Raw genomic sequence first — 23,273 nt, 5'->3', positions numbered from 1 at the left:
GCTACAGGCACAAACTTTGTAACGTATCCTATGTAATGTTGAAAAATAATGAAATCGCGGGACATTTTCGATTTTTTTGACAAACGCGGGACTTTTCGCGGGACGTAATCTAACGCGGGACATTTTGCTAAAACGCGGGACTGTCCCGCGAAACGCGGGACGTCTGGTCACTTTATAGTAAACATAACTTTTGAACAATTTAATGCATAGCTACACCTAAATAAGAGTATAAATGAACAAACCAGCAAAAAAATGGAAAAAATATAACAAAAGAGCATTTAAAAACGCGTATTAGCTTAAGGTGGCACTCTTTTCCGGGTTCCCCTATCAAAAGAGAAAAAAATTACAGATTTTGAACGATGAAAAACTCAATTCAAATGCAATTACTACACACAATCACAGTCCTATGTCAAGATTCCGTCCGTACCCCTTGACCCAGACTCATCAACTTTTTTAATATTGAGTTTTTTTTCATTTAAGTATTCTTGTGTTTCTAAAAGGTTCATAAACAAACAATATAATAAAGGATGGTCAAAATGTATTTTTTTATTTGTTCAGAGGTTGAAGTTCGTGCCTCTACACTAAGAATACCCTCTTAAGGCGATAATCGAGATGCATGCTTATTGGCTGCTGTTAACCCCATTACAACACGTGTCTTATCGTCTTGGCTCATGGAACACACCTTTTTCGGTCCCAGAATCAAAGAATAGAGTGCACAACATCTTCTTCTTCTTTCTTCTTATATGGCACTAACGTTCCTAGAGGAACTCCGCCGTCGCAACGTAATATTACTTGCGTCATTTTCATTAGTACTGAGTTGAGATTTCTATGCCAAATAACACGCCTTGAATGCATTCTGAGTGGCAAGCTCTAGAATACGCGTGACCAAAGTGCAAGTCAGAGGAAATTTCTTTGAAGAAAAATTTCCCCGACCAGAACGGGAATCGAACCCGAACCCCCGGCATGCTAGGTTTGACGCTAACCACTCGGCCACGGGAGCACTCGTGCACAAAATCTCTCGATACTAATGAGTAGCTTGATTATCTCTTGTACTTGAAATGGCTTGATTTCTCTTTCAAAACAAATTCGTTTGATAATGATTATGAATATTTTCAATGTTTATTTATATACGAAAGAATATTAATGGGATTAACACCATAATTAAATTACACAACTTTGTTAAGTTTTCTTTTGATTCGTAGAATAAATAAAATTAGTTTCTAGCAAACTAAGTAGACGGAATATGACCGGAATAACGCAAAACAATCACATTGTTGTTGCTAAACGTACAAACACAAACAAACATATAATACTTTACCCATCTTAGTACTAAAAAAAAACAATGTCATTCAAATTGAAGACTTGAATAAATCGGCCAAAAGTTCTGGCTCACTCATATCCTTCTTATATTTCTGCATTATTTCCTGGACTTTGATGCGCCTGCGAACATGCGGTGGTTGGTAGCTGCAAGAAGAATCAAGTAAGTTGCAGTAGAATACACGATGAGGAGAAACAAACTCACCAATCATTGTCCAAACGTCTCCGCTTTGCCATATTGTAAGCCGTCTGTCGGATCAACGATCCGATAACTCTCTTGCTGACAACCATCCCGTCAACCAGCGGAATGGCAAAGTTCATCCTTCCTGTCGGACCCTGCAGTTTGACCCGAAGCAAACCCGAATTGAGAGCATGCAAAAATATGATGTGGCATTCGTTTGCGTTGAGCGGCGCAATAGGTCCATGAGCCGTCGAATAGCCAGCTCTTGTGTAATGTAGCAAGTCGTCCACCGGAAATGTTAGATGATCCTCGAAGCTTTCCAACCAAACCAGCAGAATCTTCGCAGTTGGAGCAGTGTACAAAGTGGTAGGCTTCGTAGCCCCTGTTCTTCTTCTCACAGGAGGTATTGGATCTGCCGATTTACTGTTCGTGCCTCCCATTCGTTCAGATTCACTATCCAGCGAGTATTGGCGTGCCTTGCTCGAGGCTGCCTTCGAAGCCTGAATTTCACTCACGCTTCGTTCGTACATTGTGGCGGGATTAACGTCCGGCGATTCCTCCACCCAAACGTCGCTCTTGCTGCTTCGGTTAGGCACCACGATTGCAATTTCGGAAGACACGTCTGCCCAATATAAAACTTTCTTTTCTCCGTTCAACTGAAAATCTTCGTAGTTGCAGGCATTGAGGTTAGGTTGCTGCTTCCGAGGCTCTCTGCACTCTTTTGGAATTTTCCAGCTACTGTTTATGAAACCCGTCCAACCAGCATGTTCCTCGACATTCACGGGCCAGCCGAGCGTATAGAGAACATTCCAGAAGTGCATGTCAACTGTGGACAAATTCTCCATGTCCATATTGCCGATGATTTCCGATTCTGTTGTTTGACCGGCCTTCACGTAGAACACGTGTATCGTATCGCAAGTTCGAGGGCTCATTTTATCCAGCATTCGCAAATCTTGACAGAATTCGGGCTTCGTGGTATCAACCGCAGTCAGCAGCTTCTGGCCGTCGTTGTTTTGACCGATAGAGAGATACCCGAAATGAGCCAAAAACAGTCGAGCAGCCTGAAACTCGTGACATACGTTTGGCGGAGTGGCTTCCTGTGCATGCCCCAAGCCATCGACCGAACACTCAGTTTGGGCCCAGGAAAGTTTCTCGTACACCAGCTGATCTTCCAGAAGTCGCGCCAGATGCTTGGTGGATTGATTGCCGATCTTCTGCTCGGTGCTATCGAGCGTAGGGATGGAATAATCCACCACGCATGGAGGAATGCGATCGACCGAATCGGGGAAGTATTTGTATTCGACCTCCTGGCGGATCATGATGTCGTTCATCGGAACCGGCCGGCCCGGGTTGGGAGCGTGATACTTGGTACCGGATTTGCTGCGCGACAAATGCCGCAGCTGCATGGTCCAAGCGTGCCTCCCGAAGGGACCACGTATTAATACTGCATGGCAAGGAATTGTAAAAAGTTGGTGTTTGTTTGGTAAATTTAATGGGATATCACTCACTAGTTACGGTTGGTTGGGGATCTTGATCATTCCCGAGAGGTTCCTCAAACAGTGCAAGGATGGTGGAATTCTCTGTAACAAAATATTTAAACTTTCGGATCGCTTGTTCCTGGGTGATCTCCGATGTGTCCTCATCATTTGTGCTGGAGTGTTTTGCCAACACCACTTCGTCTAACAACGAAGACAGGGACTGCTTACCGCATTCGTTAGGGAAGTAATCAATCTGTTCCAGAATGAGTGTGAGAAGATTCTCCGCAGCATCTCGTACTCGCATCGAAGCCGGCTTCAGCTCTTTCTCGTCCTTGAGCTTGACTGGTTCCCCAGGTTTGCCGACGCTCTTGGACCCGGATATTCCTAGTTCGACCACTTCCAGTACGGTCGTGAGACATTCTTTGTCCTGTAGCAAATACGGATGATGCATCAGCCAGGATGAGGTGCATTGGAACGCAGCAACAATTGTGCTGTGGAGGTCCTTGCTGTGCGCCGGAGGCGGACGCGAACACTGGTAGCAAATGTAGTCGCAGATCCACTTAACAGCACGCTTGCACTCGAGAGCGTCTGGTAAAAAAGATAATGAATTCACGGTAAACAATTGTTGCTTGAGCTTGTGCTTTACCAGAGTCCTTGATGCGCATAGCGGCTAGTCCCGAGAGAAGCTCCAGAGCGGCTAACGAAACGTTCAAGTCGGTCTTCCACGACGATATCAGCCGGTGGCAAACCAGATACGTTGCACGTACGAAGAGAGCGTGACCGCTGTCTGTTTCAATAGAAGGTTAGTTAGAGTTATGCGAGTTGTTTTGTTTTGTTATTCAAGGTTATTTAGTCTGAACAGTTGGTGAGCGGTTTCGCTTGGCTGGAAACTTGTTTATATTTTAGTCTGAGTGGGTTAAATGTAGATTACACCAAGACTAGAATGTATTATTTATTCCACTTTTCCATTCATGGGCGAGACACCGTCTATAGATTTTCATAATTTCACCTGAGACACATTGTTACCACCAACGAGCTCCCAATACGCTTCAGTTCATTTGCACTGCTATGCGCATTTAGACGAACAAGATAAAATTATTATTGTGAAATATTTAAAAAATACATTAGAATATAAGTGCCAATTTTAAAAAATTGGCCGAGGATGGGGGATCTCCGGATATGGAGACCTCTGACACTGGGGGATTCCCTCCAAGCTATTGAGAAAAGAACAACGAAGTCACTCAAACGCTTCCCTACTTCGGAAGATATTTCTTCCGAGAAAGAGTCAGCTAACCCTAAAACACGCAAATCTCCCTTCTCCACCTCTTAACGATTGCAGGTTGTCGTGGCTGATCGGAACACGCAAACCAGAATGTTGTCGTACAGCATTTTACAATTGAGTATCGCTTTTACATTCCTTCTCACGTAGTCGAAATTGTGGGTGTGATAACCGAAACGGGTCTGGTTCCACTCTCCCTGACTTCGTGATGGTAGAGAAATTGAGGTTGCCCGGGCGAATTTTCATTCCAAAGCCAATGGCCCTTATTCCCGTTTACATTTCACGGTGAAAACGAAATGCAGTGTATCCGCGATGACAACGATATGGTGTCGACATCTGGATACGAAATTAGTTTTCCACTAAAACTTATTATTATAATATAAAATTATCTTCAGATACAATTTGTGTAAGAGATTTTTTTACAACGTGGAGAAAACAAAGTTTTCCATTCATATTGAACGCTAATTTAATACGTTAAGTTAATTTTCATTAATAATTTCTATTTGAAAGTTTTTCATTCTGCCCGAAAACCCATGATTATCTTTGACGCTTGGAAATGTTGAAGGGCGGCTCTCCACTGATTCAACAACAACAAACATGGACCACAAACAATGTCTACGCTTCGCTGCCAGTTGACGTACACAGCTAACGAGGACACACCGTTTATCTTCCTTGGGAAACCCCGGCGCAAAAATGTGTCCGCTCCTAAAGTTCAAAGACAGGTCTCTACGGTGAATCCTCTGTTAGTTTGCCTACAAAACCGAGTGCAGCGGAAAATCAAAATAAGGTCCCTCTTGGTCTCCCTGGAAGTAGTTCACCTTCCAACGACCCAGCACTCGAGACATCAAAAACCCCAACCTAACATCGTGAATAAAATTTTTCAGGTTTTTTAAATTTTCCGACATTATTAAAACCATTGTAACCGCAATGCTTCCAGTAGTAAATAATTATTTGCAGCGATTGATGAAAACATGGCCCCTTCTTGCAATGATGATCTCGCTCGATGTATAATTTAAATGTAACACAACACGTGTACCCAAACCCCCTGTTAAATCCATCGCTCTCGACCTCTCGCATTGCTGGAATTCACTACCGTTAGTTTGCAAGTGGAATGTGATCCAGGATCCCAAAGGTAGGGCCAATCACTATTTGTATCACCAATACATCTAGTTGAAAAATATGAGTTTTAGCACAAACCAAAATTAAGTCAAAATAATAAACATGGCATACGATCTCACAACCTCACGTGGGCTGGAAAGAATAAAATGCGAACACGATTGCTCTAGCCATCAATTCCAGGAATGGTTCACCTCCATTGGAAGAATATCAGTTCCTTTCTCGTTTGATCTATGACAGCGCAGTTCGCGCTCAAACGAAACCCATCCCAGGTTCCACATTTCTTCGAAGGCACAGGCATTTGGCATAGAAAACAATGCTCTTAATATCTACACAGTGCCGCAATACATGGAGTTTCCCATTAATCCTTTCCCCAATCAACTTTTATTTATACTGCGTACTGCTTTCCATAATTGAAGCACCGTTTTGATTCGTATTTAAGTTCACTGGACATTAAAATTCGTTTAGATAATGTGTGAACTGATACATTGTTGCATAAAGTATAATATTAGTGTACTTCTCCGCTGTGGTGACTGAAAGTATACAAACGACAGCAAAGGGTTAATTTTGCACTTTTTAAATTTATTAAATCTGTTTCTGGAGCATAATATTGTTCCGCAGCTGTAATCTCACATTTTGGCTTAAGCGCCAGAGTTAAGATTTTTCAGTACGAGTCTTTTCTCAAAATTACATGTACGAGGGCAGTCCGATAAGTCTACATAAGCCTACAAAAACAACAAAAAATTTGGAAAAGTGGCGATTTATTTCTCAGCATAGCCTCCTTTTAGCTCGATACACTTGACCCAGCGATGCTCAAACTTCTTTAATCCATCTGAAAAATAAGTTTTCTCGAGGTCTGCGAAGTACGCCTCCGTGGCGGTGTGGACTAGGTTCGGAGTTCATTGAACAATTTTGAATTTTGTTTAATATCGCGCGGGTGGTCTAGTAGTCATATCACAGCGGCGATAACCTCCTCATTCGGCTTAAATTTCTGCCCGGCGAGTGAATTTTCAAATTTGGAAACAAAAAAAAAGTCGCACGGGGCCAAATCTGGAGAATACGGCGTCACCATCGGGAACTTACGGGGGCTTTTACCGCCTAGCCCCTGCTCCACCAGTCGCCGCTGAACTGTCCGGGAACTCACGGACAAGTTCAGTTCGTCCCGAATCGTTTTCGAGGCCTTGATGGGATCTTTCTTGGAGACTCACATGGAGTCACCCTTCGCGATCGTTTTCCTTGGGCGTCTAGTCGTTTCGGATTTTTTGCTGTCGTGGAGGGTAATCAACATGATGGTTTTGGATCGTCCATGAACTCTGCGATTTCGCGATGGCTGCTGCCTGCCTTGGACATCTTGCGGATGAACATCCGCAGTGTTTTCATACAATTATGCGCGCGACCCATTTTTCGTTGATTGCAACTAGCACTCGAGAATCAAAACCTTACATATTTCTTGTTCACATGATAAATACTTACCAGAATCTGAAAAACACAAAATAACACCGAGAAACAATCAATTTTCTTCAAAAATCGGTCGAAACAACACTCGAAACAGTCGAAACGAGGAACTGGTCCTAAATATTGTCGCGTCAATTTAGTTTTAAAGGGTGTTCGGATCAAAAAGTGGTCAAACTAAATTGAGTGTTAATCGATTATTTGTGTATTAAAAAAAAGCAAAGTATCTTTCTTTTTGAAGTTCAATATGTATAAAAGACGGAAAAAATACTCAGTTAAGATTCCGGTCGACCTAGTCCAAATTGGCGAGCCTTTCGTTTGACGCCTGCCATCAGATTTTGTACAGTCACCTTATCCACTTTGTTCGCCGCAGAACGCCAGTTTGCTTTGAACTGCTTCTCGCTGCTAACAGTTTTTGGGTCTTCTTAAGGTTCTGCTTAACTATCGCCCAATATTTTGTTAATGATTTAGAGTTTCCCCTCTTTCTCCCTGCTCACGCACACACGCACACACATTCACCCAGCGCTCACCTGTGTCATCTGCCGACCAAATCGCGTCTGCTATCCTGGGAGAGCTCGTCGCTCGATCCCGGTGTCCTGGGGAGAACTCGTCGCTCGATCCCGGTGTTCTGGGAATAGCTCTTCCGGTCCCCGGACGTTTCGGGCCACCAAACAAATTTCGGACTCCAGGCTCGTGACCTTGACCCCGTGAGTGCCAAATGCCCTCTGGCCACACCAAGCGCACCTACTGGGTGCTGAGAATTGTGCCCCCTTTGGGCCACACCAATTAACTTTATTGCCCTCTGGGCCCAGCACAATGCCCTTAGGCTTGCTATTGGCCACCACTTGGCCCGCCTCGCGCCACGAGGCAAAAATCACCAAATTCACTTCACACGCGACTAGCCGTCTGTCCGGCACCAAATTTACTTTCCCACTCTCTTCGCTCTTTTCTCCGCTTGACAGTTGTGTTTTTTTCTTTTCTCCGAGCGGTTGGCAGTTTCGCCGTTGACATGGACGTGAAGCGCTGCGTTGCGTGTGCTGTCAGTCGAGTCTTCTCATAGAGACCCTTATTTAAGCGACGCCCAAACGTTACAATTTTTCGATTGGGCGAAGTTATGGTGTGTTGGGAGGGTTCTTATCCTTGGGCAGAACCTGCATCTTGTTAGCGGCATACCACTCCATGGCCTTTTTTCCTTAATGGCAGGATGCCAAATCCGGCCAAAACAGCACATACAAGTCATGTTTCTTCAGGAAAGGCAGCAAACGCTTTTGAAGACACTCTTTCACGTAAATTTCCTGGTTGACGGTCCCGGTTGCAACGAAAATGTCGCTTTTCAAGCCACAGGTACAGATAGCTTGCCAAACGAGATATTTCTTGGCAAACTTTGATAGTTTAATATGCTTAAAAATGTCTGCCACCTTTCCCCTTCCGGTTGCTGTATAATACTCTTGTCCAGGAAGCTGTCTGAAGTCTGCCTTGACGTAGGTTTCGTCGTCCATTACCACGCAATCAAACTTTGTCAACAATGTCGTATACAGCATCCGAGATCTTGTTTTTGCCGTAAGGTTTTGCTTATCGTTGCGATTTGGAATCACTACCTTCTTATAAGTCGATAGTCCGGATCGTTTTTTAGCTTCATGAACGGTTGTAGATGATATTCCCAACTTATTTGCGACATCTCGAACAGAGAGGTTGGGGTTGCGCCTGAAAGCGCTAGCCACTCTTCTGTTCGTCACTGCGGCTCCCGGCTTTCGATTTCCCCCAGATCCAGGCTTTCTAGTTGTCGACAAACGTTCCCCGAACACTTTTATTACTTTGGTGATTCAACGATTTAGCTATTTCTGCGTGCGTGTGGTTTGGATTTTCACGACGCATGTACAAAATTTTGATTCGTCGCTCCTCTTGCTTTGACGCCATTTTGATAACTAAAGATCTAATGTCAAAATCCAAATAGAGGCATCATTCTACACACACACACACCTACAAATTGAGGGGTGATCAGGTTTTTTATATGAATGATTAGAAAAAATACGGCGAATTTAAGTTGACCACTTCTTGATCCGAACACCCTTTAAAGTATGTTGTCGTAGTTGTTGTTGAACTATAGAGGCTTCAAACTCAAAGAGTTCATTCGCCTCTAAGGTAAAGTATGCTTAAAACACTTTTTTATGAATGACTATTGTTTTAACTACAAATGTTATAAATTTCTTTGAACAATGCAAATAAATTATTATAAGTGGATTGATGCACTGGATTGGTCTTAATGTTTTGTCGTTTTGTCCCACACTGTATACCTAGAATAAGTATATCATATATATTATCATCCGCTCACATCTATTTTTGCGTGAATAAATCCATCTATAGCTATAGATCTCCCTAATGTAAACGCACCATCATATTTTGCGATAAGGAACTATATCGGTTAGGCATGGAATGGCTGTATTTTTACTGGAATTGATTGAGACTACAGGGATTCAAAACGCGCTCCCTAAGGTGCTACTCTCCGTCACCAACTGTCAGTTTTCATCGCAACGTACAAAAATCTCAATTATTTAGCGAAAAGCACTACGGATACTACTACTAATTTGTATCAACAGCTTTAAATAAGCAAAAACAAACTAACAATTTTTCACTAGATTCACGCGCAACGTGTTCCGCCTTTTCGCCACATAGTGAAACATGTACACTTAAACAGTAACAACATAAAAACAAAGCTATAAAAAAACACAACGAACATATATAAAAAACTAAACATTACCATAAACTGCAGACGAACTCAACTCTAAATCATGAATAATATCGGATGAGAAATCATCGAAAGCCGGCAAACTAGAGGGCTCATTGCTAAGCGTTGCAGTGCTGTTGCCTCCGGTGCTAGAGTTGGCGCTATTGATCGAGTACGTACTTTTCTCCGAGCAGGCTACAAAGATGTGATCGTATTTGGTTTCGATTGGTTTCAATGGTTCGATGATTACAGAGAGATAGTGTGGAAAGAAGACATAGCAGCAGCGCCGGGAACCGGAAGGGGGCAGTAAGTTGATTCGAGTTGGTACAGTGGTGGAAAGATAAAATAGGAACAGAATATAGATATAAATAAACTTAAAAGAACGAAGAAGCTTGGCATGATCGATCGACTGAGAAAGGTTGTGATGTGAATCGAATAAGAAGCATTTAAAGGTGTAAGCAATCGTGTAAGAGACCTACGAAAAATGAATCGATTGAGATCAAACCTGAACTAAGTAAATTAGCATCATTCGACTGTTGAGATGTGTTCAACGCGTCTGGGCCTATCTCCAACTCCTCGAATGTCCCGGAATCTTGTACGCAAAGGTGAAGTCCACCGAGAAGCATGTGCGTGTTCTGAGCATCACTTTCGACTTGCAAAGCATTCATCAGAATATTTATCATTCGCGGTTTCAACTGAACAAATGTTATCATCCTGCGAACCGACCATAGCAAACACAATTAATTGATATGTCATTAAAGAATCTATAACACAAACCTATCAGCTGGACCACCAGTTATATCCCTTATAGGGAGCGTCTGAAAATGTAGTGGGAGTGCCAGAATCGATAGCAACACATTGATCGCAGCTCGTCTCAGTTCAGTCTTGTTGACAAGTACATTCTGAGACTTCATCCTCAATTCTTTCTCCGGCAAAATAGGTTCCAGCGCAGCAATGAATGACGGAAGCAGCACCTGTATACCCTCCAGATCAATTCGGAACAGATCGGATGAGTTATACAAAATACTGGCCAACGTTTCCTCGCAATCCTTCGAATCGGTGAGCTTCAGGCCCTGCTGGAGTGCCATGTAGAAACGAGCCAGATACACGGGCAGAATTTCTTCGCCCGTTTTCTTGGCACAGAATATGCGACACAAAGCTCCCAATGCTTCAGCCTTGCCAGATTCGTATTTGTCTATGGTAAGACTCGAGGGAACATCATTCATCTCGGAAAGAGATGGTGGCTGCGAGAGACTACCCTTGCGGTTGTCCATGATCATCGAGGACGGTCGACGTTTTGCCTCGGCGGCTCGTTCTGTGAATGCAAAAGTTCATTTTTTGTTCTATAATGAAACACACAGGACTGCAGTTACTTTTGGTATTCTGAATCCACGTGTCTCCGCCAATGTGCGCGGCATCGAACAACCACTCTCCAAACAAATGTAATATGCTGTTGCATCGAGGACGGTTAGTGGCCAACGGGTATCGATTTTCTTGACACAGTGAGAGCATAGCTGAAATGAACAATGAAATAAATTATTAGCTTATTAAATTAACAAATCATAATTCAAATTTTATCATGCAACAAATTCAATGTGTTTCTTTTTTCGGTACCCTAGTCCAGTCATGCTAATGGTTACCATCGTATGACTATCTATGGAGACGTATGTGCTGTGTCATTAATGAACATCATAACATGAACAGTCAAAGTACCATCGAACTAAAAATGTCATATGACATTTCGTTTTTTCCGTCTTATTCATTAGCTATTCATCTTTCCGTAATAAAACAACAGTGTTCACGGGAAACGCTCACCCAGGTGTATGACAGGGTAAATTGGTAATTCACGATGACGTCGACATCTGGAGGCGACTTCAAATTAGAGCCATAATTTGGGTCCCAAACTCGTTAGTGTAATTTCTACCAGATTAGAATACACGGAGCCGGGTTTCAAATTTTAAAATTTGAATGAAAATTTTCACATTATGTTATTTAATTATGAGAAACACGTATTTCTGACTTTCATTCAACCATATGGCCATACAATTCCAACATTGTTACTGAATTTTTTCCTTATAATATAAAGTTGTCTTCATAAACAATATTCGTATGAGACTTTTTCCCCACCTGCAAACAAAAATGTTTTTAATTTAAACAGAATACTAATTTGATATGGAAAAGCTAATTTTCATTCATAATTGTAATTTTGAGAACGTTCACTCCGACTGAAAATCAGCTATTCTTTGACTCTCCCATAAACTAGTAATCGAAGCTCAATGCCGTCAACGCGGATCGCTGTTTTGAAGAAAACAAATACTTTTGACGTTTGAGATGTTGGCACCAAAAACATGGCGGGTACCATACAGTTGCGCTCACCGCTTAACCCTCCTGTACTCGCGTGCAAAATCATAACACGTATACTCGCGCACGGTGTCACAGGCCGAAAATTGAACTTCTCTGTATTGTTGCCATTGTGTATTTTTCAGGCTCTATTGGCATTTCTTTAAAGAAAAGGATATGATTGTATGAAAAAACTCCAAAACATATGTTTTCTTCGTCTTTATTATTTTTTAATAGTCATCTAATTCAGCCTCCTCAAAATAGAGTATTTTTTGATACTCCAACACAAATAACGAAATTCTAATTTTTCACTGTTATTAATTGAAAGTAAGCAACTGAATATAATTCATGGAAGTATAAAGACCTATAAAATAACATAAAAACGTATTAATCGATTGTGGTTTCATTGGAGTAAGAATCGGAACACAGCATAACTGCATGCTCGAAACAAACATATATTTAACATTTCATGCAGTTGTTGCGTGTTTTTAGGGTCTTTTATCGAAGAGAAGAATGTATAACAACTATCTAGATAATTACTCGATGATAAAGGTTCTGGGATATAAATTTTGCATATTCCTAATATTGTTTGTCTCTGTTTTCTTGGTAAACTAAGAATTAATGCCTTTTTTAGATGGGGCATAAAAAGATGATGTAAAAGGCTTTCTAGGAACTTCCTTTTCTTTTTCTTGTTTTCTTGTCGATATTGTCCATTACAAAAAAATATCCCCGAAACTGTAACTGTTAAAAATTACCAGAAGCTACTGATTAGGTTACAGTTTACTGTTCACAATTCTTCCATAAGTGAAATTCTTTCACAAGTGTGTATATGTATGACCATTATATCTAGCGAAAAACTATACGAAAGTCAAACATTTATATTTTTCTTTTGAACGTATGAATCTAACGACGAATAGTTAATATATGGATCCGTTCAATCCAGTTACAAAAGGGACGGAAATCAAATAAGATTAGTCCGGTAATGATCTTATGCATTATATTTAATAAATATTCCACGCCACTAACATTAATTTATACATTTAAATCAACAATATTCTAGAATATAAAAAAGGCAATTGTCCAAAAAAGTTACTCCTATACTCGCGTCGGTGTGTCAGACCGAAAGTGTTAAAAAAGTGACACACGTCCCCTTTGTACCAACACATGCCATACACTAAACGATGACGAACGACGAATAACGAAGCTAGGGAGAATCGCAAAGTCGTAGTGTTGATATTTTCTGAGAAATGAACGAATTATTGATTTCTCGGTCTGACAGACCAATGCGCGAGTATAGGAGTGTTAAAACGTTCATTCAACACATTCGCACTTGATAGGGGAGAGTTTGCCGGTTGCTTTGATCTAAAGCCTGGTTTAGAGTTCTCGTGAACGTGAACTTGAACAGGTGGTGAAATAGTACGATCATTTCACGGTGAACCACATTGCGAACAAACAACTCAGAAAATCGTGGTGAATAGAATGTTCTTGTTCACGTTCACGTTCACATTCAAAGTTCGCCAGTAAAGGCTGGTTTAGAGTTCCCGTGAACGTGAAAACAAGCAGGTGGTGGAATAGCACGATCAGTTCACTGTGAACTACATTGCGAACAAACAATTCAAAAAATCGTGGTGAAAACAATGTTTTTGTTCACGTTCACGTTCATATTAAAAGTACGCCAGTAAACGTGAAATAAATAAACATCGAGCTTCAATAAAGTAATTCGGATAAAATATACAGTTATTCACGGATCAACCGGAAGCAACGAAGTTTTTCAACCCGTGCACAACATAGCAATTAGTTGAAACTTTGTATAAACAAACCTTGAATTAGCGGCTCCGCAAAGCTTATGCGATTGAGCCCTACAAATAAATGAATTGGAAAAAAAACGTCACGCCTTCCAGATTTGCAGTAGCTGGGCAACTAGTGGAGAGGGTCGCGAATTTCCAATATCTTGGCGGAAAGACAGCGTCAGGTGACGGGACCAACATCGATTTATGCGTGCAGATCAATAAGGCGAAGGCTGCCTTTGCGAATTTAAGGAAGACATGGAGGTCAAACCACACCAATCCGGATTCCGGATCTTTAATTCCAACGTGAAACCAGTGCTGCTTTACGCTTATGAGACGTGGGGCGTTTCAGTAGGGAACGAGCGAAGATTCAGGCCAATGCCAGAGATATATAATTCGGGCCAAATTCCTTCTTCGTTGCCAGAAGACGACAGTGACAAGTAAACACAATATTTCGATGTACACGCTTCAGTACATTCAGTTTCATGCGAGCCTATGTGAGTGGCCGAAAAATTATCATGTTCACCGCTTCCGTTTTGTGTCTTGTGTCTTGAAGTGTTGAAGTCAGGAATACTTCTGCCATCATTCGTTTCCCATCGTCCAACGCCTAAACGGAACACTATAGCTGCTTCCGAACTCTACCCCTTCATATGGTAACTTTCATTATAACATTGTATTGTAACAGGTTGCCTCAGCGGGAAATTCGTATGTTGAACAAAAGCCTTGTATTACTCACACGAGAATCCGGACGAAGGTAGCGATGCAGATTGCGATACAAGATTCGCTTGATTTCCTGAAGCGCGACTACTGGTCAATCCACTAAACGAGCTCTTGGTGAGACCTTGAATAGAAACAATACAATGTCAATGTTTACCTCATGAACAATAAGTTTCGCAAAGATGCAATTATTTACGGGGTATTGTGCAGTTGTTTATAGAATATAAAGATAAAACAAAACAAGTCGGGTTAATCAACTTTATACTACAAGGTGATATCTAAAAAAGATAAAATAAAATAGTGAAGAATTAGAGCGGAATACCACCTAACGAAACACAAATCAAGCAATATTCAACATTCAAGTGTACTCAAATGCGCACCCTTTGAGATCACCGCGTGAGCGGAAATCGATGGCGCCACACTGAAGCTCTTGGCCAGCCGTCGCTGCAGTGGCGGTGTCGGCGAATTAGGCACGCCATCTCCACCGGATGATCCGAACTGCCCGTCGTGCGAAACGCTACTGTAGAAGCCCACACTAACCGAACCGACGTTTCCATCGGCTAGATTAGATTGACTGTTACTGTTGCCGCCACCACCGCCGATGCTACTATGGCTAGCATTGGAACTTCCAGCCACACCAAGTGCAGCTCCCAAGCCTAACCCTCCGAGGCCACCACTAGCACGAATCGAGGGACTTTGCCTCATCTCTCCACCTGAATGTCTAAAATTTATATTCGGAGTTGTATTCCCCCCACCGATGCCCATACTGTGAAAGTGAAGAGGAACCATATTCTCCAAAATGCTTGCGTCTACTTGTCTATACTGAGCGATTCCTGGTTTCCACATTGTTGGATTCAAAGCAGCGTTGGAATCAAAGTTATCAAATATCTTCACATCATGAGGTCAATCATATCTAGCATAAACTTACCCAGAAAAGCATCCACCAAGCCGGCAATTCCCTTCATAGTCTTCAGGAAAATCTGCGGCAACTGCAGCAAACATGGATGATATTGCGGCTCGATCCCATCGGCACTAAGCAGAACCGCTTGTATAAATTGCGGCGTACGCGAGATAACCTGCGGACAGCAAAGATCCGTCGGTGCACCAAGAATTTTGAGAAACCGAATCCACGATTGGGCGATACAATCATTGGTAATCCCCGCCGGTATCAAATGACTGTCTTCTTCCACTGAAAAACGACGGATCAAAATGAGCCTTTCATTTAATAATAGGAGTACCGGTAAGTTTCTTCGTTTTTTTTCAAAAATTAATGCTTTATTCTGCAAAAATGGTTACAAATCAAAGAATTGCCCGTCGCTAGTCACAACTTTTTCCCATCTTTCTGGCAATTCACGGATCCCTTTGCGGAAATAATCGGTCGGTTCGGCTGACCACGAATCGAATCCAAGGTAATAATCGGACGGAGCAATGTCTGGAGAATACGGCGGGTGGCGGGTGCTCGTACTGTGGCCGTTTTTTCTTCAGTGCACTTGATCAATGTGCATCAATTGTCGTCGGTAGAGGTTCCCCGTAATGGTAGCTCTTAGTACACCACACCCAGCTGGTCCCACCAAATAGACAGCATAACCTTCTGACCGTGAATATCACGCGCGGCCGTCGATGTCGATGCATGGCCGGGGTATCCATACGTTGCCCCACGTTTAGGATTGTCGTAATGGACCCACTTTTCATCGCCAGTAACGATTCGATGCAAAAAAACGCTTTCTTTTATGCCATTGGAGCAGTTGTTTGCACGTGAAAAATAGGCGGTTTTCTGAGCTACTTCAAGTGTATCTGCAAGTTTTTGTTGCGTTTGTGACGAATCTTGATCGATTAGAGCCTCCAATTCTCCATCTTCAAACTGTTTTGGCGGTCCAGAACGTTCTTCGTCTTCCAAGTCAAAATTACCACTTTTGAACCGTGCAAACCACGTCTGACACGTTCGCTCAGTTGGAGCTTGGTCACCATAAACTTCCACCAAAATGCGACGACATCCGCAGCTTTTTTCTTCATATTGAAGTAATGAAGTAACACTCCCCGCAAAAACACTCTCGTTGGTACGAAATTCGACATATTCGAAGTGGCAAAAAACTATGTTGTTTACGCTTCAACTTTTTGACATATCACGAAACTCTCAGAACCTTATGAAACATTCTGAGCGTGAAGACCTAGACTAATATATGGAAAGGGCCAAATCTTTTTGACTATTTTTTATAATTTTTTTTTTCCTCAAAAATAGTAAGTCCTACAAAACAGTGATAATTTTTTTGGAAAACAATCAAATTTTCAGAAAAAAATACTGAAAAAATATTTTTTGAAACCCTACACTGAAAAAAATCGATTTCAAAACATGAAAGTCGATTTTCTCAAAATGGTCATCTCAGATTTTGATGAAATGGTAGATAAATTGTAGATAAATATCTACTGCCCTACAACTCTTCCATACGTCGCAACTTGTGCATATTTAAGGCAGAAAAGTTTTTCTAACAAAAACTTTTTCAAGATTTTTTTCTCGAAAATTTCCTATTTTTTTTCTTGAGTGTACAGTTACAGAAAACAACAATAACAGGTAGAAATGGATTTATGGTGGCCCTTGGGTGCTAAGCTATAGTTTTAAGCTTATTTTTTTAGTCAAATACAATATGTTTAAATTCAGAGAACAACAGCCAAAATCTCTTGATCGGTCGGTCAGGTATCGAACAGTTGTTGTACATTTAAGTATCTATTAAAGGATAAATAACATGGTTCCGCAGTTGTTTGAAAATTACCAGTCGTGACCGGCAGCAAATGTAAAGTGGCGGAAAAGAAGAAATCGTTTCTCAACAATGGCTGACCACAGACCGTTGTAATTTGGAAACGATTTAAAAACCAATCGGTGACTTTGTACCGTATTTCGTTGATAAAGTAGACAAACTCATAGAGCATGACTTTATTTACAAACAGCAGTCTGCTTTTTTGCGAAATAAAAAAAGAATCTTTGACGCAAGGAGAAATAATAGTAATTTGTGATTTTTCAGAAAATTATCCATTCATAATTCAAAATGCGGCACAGGGTTATCATTGGAATAACTCGCAACCAACTATTCGCCCATTCGAAATATACTGCAAAAAAGATGGAAAGTTATTTCAGAAGTTTTAACAAACGACACTGTGGCAGTGCAGTTGTTTAGAGAAAAATTGATAGAATTTGTCAGAAAAATGATCGATTTTACTAAAATAACTTCCATGTCCAACAAAAAGAATTTTGCCAGTCTGTGTAATTTCAAGAAAGTTTATGGACTAGAAGCAGAATTACATTTCTTTGCCACCTCCCACGGGAAAGAACCCTGTGATGCAATAGGAGGGACTCTAAAGCGAATGGCAAGGAGAGCAAGTATTGCCCAAGATTACGGAAACACAATCCAAACAGCACTAGAGCTTTATGATTGGGCAGTTAAACAAAATGACAAATGTATCACGAAATTGAATTTCTGTTACGTATCCAAAGAACAGCACACAAAAAAGGCGAGTGAGCTTGAGGAACTATTCAATCACACGAAAACAATATCGGGAACACAAAAATTTAATTGCTTTATTCCTGTAGATCAAAATAAAATCTTCAAAATGTTTGAGAGTAAGGCAAAATAGGAAAAATATGATTGTATCTCTTGGAATATAAATTAACATGTACATAGTATAAAATTAGATGAATAGAAATTAATTTGATGTCAAAAAATGTCATAAGTTTTATTACATTTGATTTGTAATGAAGACCTCTCAAACACTCATTCCACATTATTATTAATATTATAGAGTTATGGCTCTCTTCAGCATTGAGCTGGAATATTCACCTACCCCCGGGCTTCTTGAATGCCAAAGATGGATTAGGCTCTGTGGTATTCAGGAACCGTCGCACTATTTTACACGTTCCAAAAATCACCTCTTTCTGCATAACCGCAAACTGCTCTGTTACTCGCAGCTCCTTCAAAGACTGCGTGAGAGAGTGTTGAGCTAAACCAGTTGCTGAGATTACCACTGGTATAATACGGATGCCCTGTAAATGCCACATTTGTCTTAGTTCTTCTGCCAAGTCGTGGTATTTACTTATCTTGGCAGCAAACGTTGATTGAAGATTGTGGTCTAACGGTATCGCAATGTCTATGATTAATACTTCTCTCTTCTTTTTGTCGTAGACCACAATACCAGGACGATTAGCTGCTATTCGGACATCCGTAATGATCTCGCGATCCCAGTACAACTTGTAGCAGCTATTCTCCAGAACCGGATCCGGAACACACTTATAGTAGGGCACCAACTGATTTACCAAGTTGCATTTTAATGCTAGCTGTTGATGAACAATCATGGCAACCGATTTGTGAGAATTGAGATAAGCTGATTCGGCTTGCGCTAGCGTGTTCAATCGGCTCTCCTACTTTATTGCACTTTCTGCAACAGTCGGCAACGTTTTCGTGCAGGATGTACTTCTGGTAGTTTTTGGTATTATCCGGTCCTGGATGGCTACCATAAACCCTTCTGTTTCAGAAAAGAGTTCACCTCGCACCAGCCCGTGTTGGATAGTGCTTTGTTAATATACGCTTGCTCTAAACGATGGAGGTGCATCCCATGAAGTTCTTTTCCTTTCCACGTCATTATTTTCTCTTCATTGGTCTGCAAATTGCAGTTTATTTCGAGCTGCTCCTGCGCCAGATCCAAGACACTGAATCCATGGTCCACTCCACAAACAGCGCAATAGATATTATGAAGGGTCTGACTTTCTACAAAGTATTATTGCAACTACTGGTTCTGGGAAACGCAAAGCGCTTTGATGTCAATGACACCTCTCCCTCCTTCAACATGTGGTAAGGTGAATCTCTCTATGGACGACTTTGGATGGTGCATGCGGTGCTTAGTGAACGCTACACTCATTGCTCTCTCAATTGCCTCTAAATCTGTTTTCGTTAATGCGGAATCCTCCAGTCTCCACCAATCGTCCACGGTGGAGCTGTACTGCCTTACACTTTTCAATTCCGAGTTCCATCCGCACATCGGAACTGAAGTCGTTTATGCACTGTAGTAGATTATGCAGCGCTTCTGTTGATTCCGCAAACAGTTTCAAGTCGTCTATATAGAAGGTATGGTTTATTTTCGTCGTTCTATTTATATGGTAGCCATGGCTGCTTCGGTTGAGTGCTCTGCTCAAGGGATTCATCGCAAGGCAAAACTACATAGGACTGAATGTGTCACCTTGGAATATTCCCCTGCGAATAGTTGTTTCGTCGATAATACTAAGCGAAGTGCTCCAGTTTTCCATTGCGTGTATCAAAAACCTGATGACGCTATCGTGTATTTTGTACATCTTTAGTACCTTTATGAGGTACGTGTGCGGTACTGAGTCGTATGCTTTCTTGCAATCAATGTACGCCATACTCAGGTTCCTTTTGTTTCGGCTAGCTTGTCCGACGATGACTGCATCGATAGTGACTTGGTCTTTGCAACCTCGCGTGTTTTGTTTACAGCCTTGTTGTTCTTGTTATTATTTCGTTAACATCGCAATGGTTTCGAATCTTTCTGTTAATCATCCACGTAAGTAACTTGTACAGGCTCGTTAGACATGTGATTGGCCTGAACTTCGCTGCATCCGCTGTCTTGATCCTTCGGCATCAGATGAGTAATTCCCCTGGTCGCGAACTCCGGTGTTGTTTGGGGATTTTCTAGTACCTTGTTGAAGCACTCTGCCATTCGCCCATTGAAGAAATTTTTTTGTACCAGAAATTGCGCACGAAATCTGGTCCTGGCGCCGCCCAATTCTTGGCGAATCGAATGGCTTCGTTGATATCATGGGCGGTTACCACAACGGCAGGCATTGCTTCAAGTCCGTTTCTGTTACTTCGGTGTTGAATAGGGTTCCCTCATAAGCTCGACCAAAACTGGGTAACTTCGTTAATCTCAGGAAGACCACCATCGCAATTGTTTCGTTTTTGTTTGATGCGGCTGTTTCGTTCATACTGAACATACGATTATCCGCATCCCTTTTCGTACATTCCGTATAACGTCTCAACCTTTTTGATAGCCGTTGCACTCAACCGTTGTACATGGATGTCGAGGATCTCAATGATGCGGTTTTCATTAAGATCAGAGAGCTCTGCCGGCTTAACAATTTCAGCAACTCCACGAATCAGCTTTCGCGATCGACTTCCCCTCTTGTCCTGCGTTTGTCGACCGATTTTTACTTGGAGCGTTTGAATGCGACCTTCCAGGCGTCTCATCCAAGCAGGTTTTTTTGGAGTACGCGGTTATGTCTATCGTTTTGGTGAAAGGTGCGCATTCCTAACGATAAATTGCAACTCCTCTAGGTTCTCTACGACTTCCAGGTACACAGGTAGAACTTCCTGGTAGAGTACTTGGACAGCACTCGTCAGTCGGTGGGAATACTGCATCTTCGGAATATTGTGTCGGGTTAAGGGATCCGTTCCGTAAAACTTGGTCACTGCTGCATCCATGTTGACCTCGTTGTTGATCCTCTACCGGTTCTTCTTCTCTAGACTCTGCCACTGGATCCGGTGGTGGCACAATCGATTCCCGCCTTTTACTAGCGAATGATACACTCAGCCTAGCAGAGCTCCTTCTCGACATATCGCTCGATCCTCCACTCTCTCTACGCAGTTCTCGTTGCACTTCCAACTTGATGGTCTCTATTTCAGCCTGGGACAGCATGTTGTGTGATAAAATGGCTCGTCTCCGTGTGTAGAGCTTATTCCGATCTAGTTGGCCGGCAAATCGTGGGAACTGCTCGTTGAACATTTCCAGCATTCTTGGTCTGTCGGACATGTCCGTCTTCAACCTTGTGCAGACAGAATAGCAACGAATCACGAACTCATTCATCTGTCAATGTGAGCGACTGACGTTGTCCAATCGCAGCATCATTTGCCATGGTGATTTCTTGTGCTGCGGGTTCTGTTTAGCGTTCGGTTTACGGGCTGAGCCCATTGACTAGGGGTCCGCTCTTGCACCAATTCGATATATTCAATAATATAAATATAAATAAATAATAAAATTATTATTTATTTTTTTATATTTTGGGTTGGCTTTCTGTACTGAAAAAAGAAATAAACTTAATTTCAATAGAATATTGAAAAAGTTTTTGTCTTAAATATGCACAAGTTGGGATATATGGAAGAGTTGTAGGGCACATATTTATCTACAATTTATCTACCATTTCATCGAAATTTGAGATGACCATTTTGAGAAAACCGACTTTTAGTTTTTGAAATCGATTTTTTTCAGTATAGGGTTTCAAAAAATATTTTTTCAGCATTTTTTTTCTGAAAATTCAATTATTTTCCTAAAACTCTTCCATAGATCCCTTTTTATAGGTCTTACCATTTTCAAGTAAAAAAAATATAAACAATGGTCAAATAATCAAGTTACGCCCTCTGTTGTTAAACCGAAGAAACTTACCGGTACACCTAATATCAAGACACACTTACTAATCTTCATCTCGGGAAAAGCTGGACCATATGTAAACTCGAGCAACTTCGCCGTCAGCACCAGATTAACTCGGTTCCACTGTTCAACGAGCGCAATTCGGTGCCGCCATGCAGAGCATGCCTCTTGGAATGTTTTCCACAGAGAAGGCGAAGGGAAGCATCGGCTGCATGCTAGCAGCCAAACCTCGAACAGCACACTCAACACTCGTTCGCACAGTTGATCCCCAACGTCGTCCTTCACGATTGGTGGGGCCAGCAGGATTTCATTGATAGCCAGAAGAAACAATAGCAGTGCTTCCCAGGTTTCCACCGTCAGAATCTGTGAATTTTGTGCCGTATCCTGAAGCGTTCGAAGCACTCGATGGCAGAAAACAGCCTGTCGATTGATTGTGTCGGTCCCTGTAGCGAAAAAAAATACAAATATATATTAAAGCGCTCCTACCAAGCAGCGTGAGTTCATGGAAACACATTATCACCTAACTCCTCTTGATACATGAAAGGCCAGTCTTGTTCAGCGGGAGGGGGAAGAAAAATAGGTCAGTATCAACACACCATTAGTAGAAACTCACGGATAAAGTGCATGGAAACAAAATAAAAAAGCAGAGCGTGCAAAAACTAGTAAACGATCCATCAAGCCATCTCACAGGAAAAAAATTATCATATTGCTTCTACGATACCTTCTCCCGGCCGGGGAACGAACAAGTTGTACAGATGCTTGATAATCTTCCTGACGTACGTGTTCGGATCATCACAGATAGGCTTCGGAACGCTGACCTTTGGGTGAGGCAAAAGCGCCGTAAGCCACTCGCAATAAATATTCACACAATCTTTGATTATATCGTGTTCGGCTAGTGGAAGAGAAAGTCCGTGGCAAATGACATCCATGCACCATTGTACCTATTCATAATTAAAAAAAAAAACAAAATTGTATTAACATACTTGAACCACAATGGTTTCACGCAATTCAGTATTTCAGACCTCTTGATCCGACACCAGGGAACTCGGCTCGGCCACATTGGTGATGCCCAGATTGCCAGCTAATTGTTTTACTACGACAGCTGCCACATCACGCCCACCAGCGATTCCGAACTTTCCGAGTACACTCTGCGATTGGGCGTTGCTGATGTTTTCCGTGATCGTAGGCACTAAAGATGCCCATTCCGAGTACATTTTCAGTGGTCTCTGATCATTCCACGTGCTGGAGATCAGAGAAAATTCGAAACTCTTGCGGATAAGAAGGAAAATTCTCCAGAATGTTTACGTTTCTGTTGGGTGATTGTCAAAAAAATCGATTTTCACGGAATGTGAATGTATTCGTGATGCTGTTTACGGACAGAGCTAGATTTTAATGTTTGTTTACAGTCGTTTTGTGATCAGCTGTTTTTCGAGACGGATACACGTTCATTGTAAAATGT

At 41.8% G+C, this 23,273-nt stretch overlaps 1 protein-coding gene across 4 annotated transcripts; it reads right to left on the bottom strand.

Moving 5' to 3' along the window:
• Positions 1-1,089: 1,089 nt before the first annotated feature.
• Positions 1,090-23,155, bottom strand: LOC129776539 (ral GTPase-activating protein subunit beta). Of its 4 annotated transcripts, none has more exons than XM_055782244.1 (15): positions 22,837-23,155; positions 22,536-22,755; positions 22,335-22,364; positions 21,859-22,257; positions 15,321-15,581; positions 14,773-15,225; positions 14,412-14,516; positions 10,922-11,062; positions 10,326-10,863; positions 10,054-10,262; positions 9,582-9,743; positions 3,623-3,763; positions 3,007-3,564; positions 1,523-2,942; positions 1,090-1,464 (listed from the first exon to the last, which is right to left on the bottom strand). In XM_055782244.1, the coding sequence occupies exons 1-15, from the start codon at positions 23,026-23,028 to the stop codon at positions 1,350-1,352; spliced, it is 4,944 nt and encodes a 1,647-aa protein (XP_055638219.1). In that variant the 5' UTR covers positions 23,029-23,155; the 3' UTR covers positions 1,090-1,349. The 4 variants fall into 4 exon arrangements, with proteins under 4 accessions (XP_055638219.1, XP_055638220.1, XP_055638222.1 ...); XM_055782245.1 differs by having other exon boundaries at positions 9,729-9,743; XM_055782247.1 differs by lacking the exon at positions 9,582-9,743.
• Between the last annotated feature and the right edge of the window lie 118 nt (positions 23,156-23,273).

This window comes from Toxorhynchites rutilus, chromosome 3, assembly GCF_029784135.1.
Source record: "Toxorhynchites rutilus septentrionalis strain SRP chromosome 3, ASM2978413v1, whole genome shotgun sequence".
Lineage (NCBI taxonomy): Eukaryota > Metazoa > Arthropoda > Insecta > Diptera > Culicidae > Toxorhynchites > Toxorhynchites rutilus.
This window is presented reverse-complemented; position numbering and strand designations above follow the sequence as displayed.

Excerpts from the sequence above, each read along its gene's own strand:
- LOC129776539 (XM_055782244.1), bottom strand. The coding sequence starts at position 23,028 with ATGTACTCGGAATGGGCATCTTTAGTGCCTACGATCACGGAAAACATC. Across the intron at positions 15,582-21,858 it reads TTTTCCCGAGATGAAGATTA|TGGAAGAAGACAGTCATTTG; the intron begins GTAAGTGTGTCT and ends GTCGTTTTTCAG. Across the intron at positions 2,943-3,006 it reads TCCCCAACCAACCGTAACTA|TATTAATACGTGGTCCCTTC; the intron begins GTGAGTGATATC and ends CTTGCCATGCAG.